Raw genomic sequence first — 6,617 nt, forward strand, 5'->3', positions numbered from 1 at the left:
GAGATAATAAAGCCCACAACACCATATGGGGATGCATCACACGCCAACTGAAGGGGCAAAGAGGGGTCAAAATGAGTCAACACAGTCTCATTTGTAAGCGCTGCCTTTGCTTTCTTAAACGCCATGTCACACTCTTTGGACCATTTCCAGGTTTTCCCATCACAGAGTAGTTCATGCATTGGTTTTAGCAAGGTAGCCAACTGTGGAATTAACTGCCCATAATAGTTCAGTAGGCCGAGAAATGACCTAAGTTGGCTGACGTTCTCTGGAACAGGGGCCTCCTCAATGGCCCTTACCTTTGATGGGGCAGTATGTAGCCCATCAGCATCAATGACATGACCCAAATATTCCACGGAGGACTTGAAAAAGTCACACTTGTCCTTCCGTACACGTAGACCGTAATCTTCCAGTCGCCCCAATGTTCTGTCTAAGTTAACCAGGTGCTCTTGGTCATTTTTACCAGTGACAAGAATGTCGTCGAGGTAACACTGCACCCCCGAAAGACCACTTAGAGATCTGGTCCATGGCTCTTTGGAATAATGCAGGTGCAGATGTGATTCCGAAGGGTAAGCGACAGTATCGAAACAGTCCTCGGTGAGTGTTGATGGTGAGATACTTCTGTGAGCTTTCATCAACATGCATTTGTAAGTAAGCTTGGCTGAGGTCAATCTTGCTAAATTTCTTTCCACCAGCCAACCCTGCAAAAAGATCTTCAATAACAGGGAGGGGGTACTGTTCATTTATTAGCACTGGATTAAGGGTAACTTTAAAATCACCACACAAGCGGACAAAGCTGTCTTGCTTAAGTACTGGAACAACTGGGGTGGCCCATTCGCTATGGGTTACAGGTATCAAAACACCAAGTTCTAGCAGGCGTTCAATATCAGCATCTACTTTTGGTTTAGGAGCATAGGGAACACTTCTGGCTTTTAAAAACTTAGGTTGATGCTGTGGCTGTACTTGAAGCTTCACTTTGATACCTTTCATACTTCCCAGTTCATCTCTAAATACACACTGGTGCCTTTTCAGACTCAGACTCAGACTCAGACTCAGCTTTATTGTCATTCAAAACCATGTACATGATTAAAACGAAATGCAGTTACTCAGGTCTCGGTGTGTGTAAACATAATAAAATATAAAATATAAATAGCAAGAGAAACTATGTTTAGTAAAAATAAAACTTAAGACTTAAAAACTAGAAGAAATAACTAAGATATGAATTTTAAATATTTACATTTACATTCAAGTATTGGCTTTATGCGGATCTAAAGTGCACGATTCAGTATAGCAGCAGATAAAAGGCAGCACCAGGTCACAGGTGTTTAAAGTAACTGGTGCATAGACAGTACATGAGGGGTGGAGCAATTTAGCAGTCTGACTGCATCCGGAAAGAAGCTGTTTTTCAGTCTTGTTGTTTTTGCTCGGATGCAGCGCAGCCTCCTACCAGAAGGAAGGGGGGTGAAAAGTCCATGTGCAGGGTGGGTGGGGTCACGGAAGATGCAGGCGGCTCTTTCCTTACACCTGGTTGTGTATATGTCCCCGATGGGTGGTAAGCTGCATCCGATGGTCCTCTGTGCAGACTTTACCACTCTCTGCAGCGCCTCCTTTTCTGCCACAGTGCAGCCAGCATACCACACAGTTAGGCAGGTGGTCAAGGTGCTCTCCACCACACAGCTGTAGAAGGACCTGAGGATGTCTGTTTTTTAGCACTACTGACAAACTAGATTCTTCAGCTGATACTGATTTTACTCTTGCCCAGTCTAGCTGTAGTTTCTCCATCCACGGCCTTCCTATGAGCGCTGGATTGTCCCCCTTGACCACATAAATTAATTTAGCTCCACTTGAACTTCCGCTTTGCCAAGCACTGGGACAGTCTCACCTGTATAAGTCTTGAGCTAGATATTTGAGTTGGTGAGAACTACATGGTGCAGCTCCTCCTTGTAAAGTTTCTCTGATATCAACGAAACAGCTGCTCCTGTATCAATTTCCATCCTTATGGGATGACCTTCTATTAAAACTGTGGTGCAATATGCAGTTGAGCCCCCTTTTACTGTTAATATCTTGATGGGTAGCTCACTTTCCGTGTTACTTTCACTGCTGCTGTCTTGTCTCTCTCTTACAGAATGCAGGTTTTTCTTTTTATTACGCCAATTTGCAGTTTTGCCTTTTTCTATTCTGTTTGGGTTAGATGTATTTTTCTTTTTAGATGCCTTACACGCCCTTTCAACATGCCCTTTTTTTCTCAAAGTTGTGACATGTAAGTTCTTTTGCCCAACAACTAGTGGGTAGGTGGCCCATTTTTCCACACCGATAGCACTGCTTTGGCTTCTGCGTATCCTGTCCAACTGCCATATTATGTACTCTAGCTGCAACACCCAACTGTTGTGCCTCTTTTGCCACTAGCTCCATTGCCAATGCTATTTCAATGGCTTTCTTTAGGGTTAAATCAGCTTCAGTGAGTAACCGTTTCTGTATTGCCTCGCTTCTTAAACCACACACCATCTATCACGGAGGGCATCATCCAAATTATCTTTGAAATCACAATATTCAGTAAGTCTTTTTAATACTGCAACATACTGTGCTATGGTTTCTCCCTCTTCTTGGTTCCGTTTATGAAAACTAAACCGCTCTGCAATTTGCAATGGTTTGGTTGAATAGTGTGCTTTTACAACGTCTTCATATGGCATGTTACCTGGTTTTTCTAGATGGACCACACTTCTTAGTAAGCTGAACACCTTTGCTCCCATCACACTGAAAAATGTTGTAACTTTCACTTCATCTTTAATGCCGTTTGCTGTTACAAAGAATTCAAACCTTTCAGTGTAAGCACCCCAAGTCTCCACCGACTCATCAAATGGTCCAAAAGCTCCAGTTAACATCATCATTTTTTTCTGTTTTACTTCTTTCTTTATATTTACTTTACTTTTAGTCCTACCGTCAGTTTAACTCGGTTACCAGCACTTTTCGTTTCTGCTGCGTTTCTTTCACAGATCTGTTGTTCAACGTGGCTTTATTGCCATCCTCCCCCGCTTAAAATACGAACATGAGCCTTCACTCCGTAACGATGCAGGTGGTAGTCATGGAAAACTCCTGCAAACTTTCACTCAATCTGTACATCAGCCGAGTGCAGCATAAGTCCGTCAAATCCTCGTCGCCACTTTTGTGTTATGTCCTTAACACGTAGTAAGAAACCAAACCGAGACACGGAGCACTATTATTGTAGTTTAATAAAGTTTCGGAAAAGAAAAGTAGCATACAGAATGATGTGTATATCCACTACTAACTCAGGCATGAAAAAACACTTCAATACCCATAATGCAATTGTGCTGCAAAACTACAACTACGGGTTGCAATGAGTTCCAATACACCACAGAAGGTTAGTAACATTTACTCAGAGTTTCAATCTGTTACCTGCTCCCTGGAACGTACAGAGTCATGTCCTCCAGTTAACCACTGTTTGTCCATTTTCCACCCCATTGATAATAGCTTTGTAACCAGGATTATTAAGGGCTCCAGATCAACTACTTGTATTATGGACCCCTTGTCCACCCCCCTGGTTAAAGCATGTCTGACATCGCTTTGTCCGCTTATCACTAACCTCTTGAGACCCTGCGTCCTCATATGCGGACATTACATTTCTGCTTCTCTGCACCATGATACTTAATTTTTTAAAACGTTGACCCTTTTGCCTCATATGGAGACACTGCCTGTACCATCTAGTGGTCACATGACAACATCACACTCAATTTATTGAAAACAAGATGGCGGGAATCCCAGTAAAAAGTTTCTACAGCCAGTCCAGACAGAAACATGGGCCAGGTAAAAATTTTAGCAATAATAGGAAGCTACAACATCTGTAAAAATGAAGTACTCGTTTGAGGACATTGGGACTACATTACGTCATTGGTTGTGCTTAATTTTATCATTACAGGGAGAGTTTCAATGTCAAAAGCAGAACAATTGCTCAATGCAATTGTAGATAATTCTGACATTGAAGATTTATCAGATGGTGAAGATGGTGATCCTGCTGTGGAGGAATACATTCCATGTAATTTACTAGTTTCTGACCTCAGGCCTGTGGAACAACATCCTAATGATTCACCAGAATCTGATTCAGATGAAGACTATGTACCACCTGATGCAGCAGAATCTGATCACCACTTCAGTGAAGATAGCAACAGCGATAATGAGAGTGAACCACAACGACATGTGCATAAACATGGGCGTAAACCACAGCGTGTTGAGAATGATGAATGTGACTTGGGTGAGCTAGGACGTGGCAAGCCAATGGCAGGACCTAGAAATGGACGTGAACAGCTCTGGAAGTCTGCTCCATTTACCCCAGACTTAGTCCAATTTCAGGGTGAAGATGATAAACCTGATGATCGAGCAGATTGGCAGCCACTGGATTATGTGGAGCAGTACATGGAAACAGAGCTGATGAAACTCCTTGCTGACTGCACAAATGCCACATCACTTGCTAACAGTGGGAGGTATCTCAACACTTCAGTTGATGAAATGTATCACTTTTTTGGAGCAGCAATCATGATGTCCTGTGTGCCTTACCCACAAACAAAGATGTTCTGGTCCAATGCACTACGAATCCCTGCCATTAGTGACACAATGACACGTGATCGATTCTTTAAACTGAGAAGCCATCTGAAAGTAATCATTGATGATGACATTTCAGAAGACAAGAGGAAAACTGACAAATTCTGGAAGGTGAGACCTTTTATGGATCGAATACTCAACGGCTGCCGCCTTCAAGCTCGACCGGAATGTGTCTCGATAGATGAGCAGATGATACCATTTACTGGAGCCTGTCCGTTTCGACAGTATGTGCCACTGAAGCCCAACCCAATTGGAATGAAGAACTTTGTGCTGGCATCAGCAGATGGTATTGTGCTGGACTTTGATGTCTATCAAGGTGCAAAGGCACTGGGTCCACAGGTTCCAAACACAGAAGGATTGGGTTTAGGAACCTTGGTCACCGCACGTCTGTCTGAAACCCTGCATCCGGGTACCAAAGTGTATTGTGATCGGTTCTTCACAAGCATAACAGCTGTGGATCACATGCTGGACAAGCAGGTGTACCTGACTGGTACAGTGATGAAGAACCGGGTCCCCAAAGCACTGGAGAAGCTCCCAAGTGACCAAACAATGAAAGAGCAAGGAAGAGGTTCCTTAGCATCAGTTACTAGGGGAGATGGAAAACTATGTGTAGTTAAGTGGTATGACAACAAGCCGGTTGTGATGCTTTCTGTCGTTCATGCTGAACAGCCAGAGGACACCTGCCAGCGGTGGTCCAAGAAAGAAAAACAATATGTGACTGTTAGACGACCAAGCATTGTGTGTGAGTACAATTCCAAGATGGGTGGGGTTGACTTGGCAGACCGGATGATGAGCTACTACCGAATGAGTGTCCGAACCAAGAAGTGGACAATTCGGATGCTAATGCACTTCACTGATCTCGCTCTTGCCAACAGCTGGCTGCTGTATCGCCGAGATAACCAGGAAAATGGTACCCCAAGAAGGGCAATCAAGAAGTTCCTTGAGTTTCGCATGGAAGTGGCTCAGGTGTTCCTCAACAAGTGTGACACTCATGTTGCAGGTGCAGAGGAGGAGAATGCACATCGTCCACAACCAAGCAAAAGATCTCGGGTCACTCCAGTCCCCCATGTCTCAGTCCGCACTACTTCTGCTGTACATCTACCAGAGATGGTTGACCTGAAAAACCCAATGCGTTGCAGAGGACAAGGCTGCTCTGGGAAGTCTCGTGTGCGGTGTATGACGTGCAATGTGTTCCTCTGCTTGCAGAGTGGACGCAACTGTTATGCAGCATTTCACTTGGGCAAGTAGGACTAGTAACTTGTTAGAAGAAGCTAGTAAGAGAAGGCAAGAGGGGGAAAAAGGCTGCTAAGGGAAATAAATAGACATTATTTTGTATGTTTTTGTTTCTACACAGCTGTGTTCAGGTGTTGAAATGAACAAGTTCAATCTGTTTTGCAGCACTTTTGCAGCATTTTGGAAGGGGTAACAGGTGTTATGGATGGTTCCAAAAAGTACATTGGGTTATTATTTGGCATTGTTTGCACTATTGTTTTGTATTTAGACGGGCGTGTTTTTGTGCATTCTCAGTTTCATATGTGATGTAGGGTGTTGATTTTGGTACATTTAGTCAAGTACTGTAATAAGTACAAATTTTTATTTATTTGTGCTTTAATTTTACTTTACCATACTTTATACCTCTACTTTGCTGCATTTCAGAGGCAAATATTGTATTTTTTACTCTGACACATTTATTTATACTACTTACTCATAACTTTACGATAATAATATTTGCACTATTGTATAGCCATGTTTAGGGCTTGAAATACACACTTTACATTGTTTGCACTTTTGTTGTTGTATCCTAATGTTTACAGTTTGAAATAAACAGTTTTGTACTTTGTTAGCCAATTATTTCTTTATTTTATCACACAGTAAGATAGACCTATTGTCCTCATAAGAGGACATTGCTTTTTGGGAGAAATATTTACTGTAGAAAGCTAAAATTTTGTTTTTGGACTAATTGGGTCCTTCTGATCCCAAATGGCAAGGATAATTTTAAAATGTTA

At 42.5% G+C, this 6,617-nt stretch overlaps 1 protein-coding gene across 1 annotated transcript; it reads left to right on the forward strand.

Annotated features, from left to right (window-relative positions):
• Positions 1-3,218: 3,218 nt before the first annotated feature.
• Positions 3,219-6,396, forward strand: LOC134311443 (piggyBac transposable element-derived protein 3). The gene is made up of 2 exons (XM_062993074.1): positions 3,219-3,819; positions 3,932-6,396. Exons 1-2 carry the CDS (start codon positions 3,762-3,764, stop codon positions 5,857-5,859), a joined length of 1,986 nt encoding a protein of 661 aa, XP_062849144.1. The 5' UTR covers positions 3,219-3,761; the 3' UTR covers positions 5,860-6,396.
• Positions 6,397-6,617: the final 221 nt, after the last annotated feature.

Source organism: Trichomycterus rosablanca, chromosome 4 (genome assembly GCF_030014385.1).
Source record: "Trichomycterus rosablanca isolate fTriRos1 chromosome 4, fTriRos1.hap1, whole genome shotgun sequence".
NCBI lineage: Eukaryota > Metazoa > Chordata > Actinopteri > Siluriformes > Trichomycteridae > Trichomycterus > Trichomycterus rosablanca.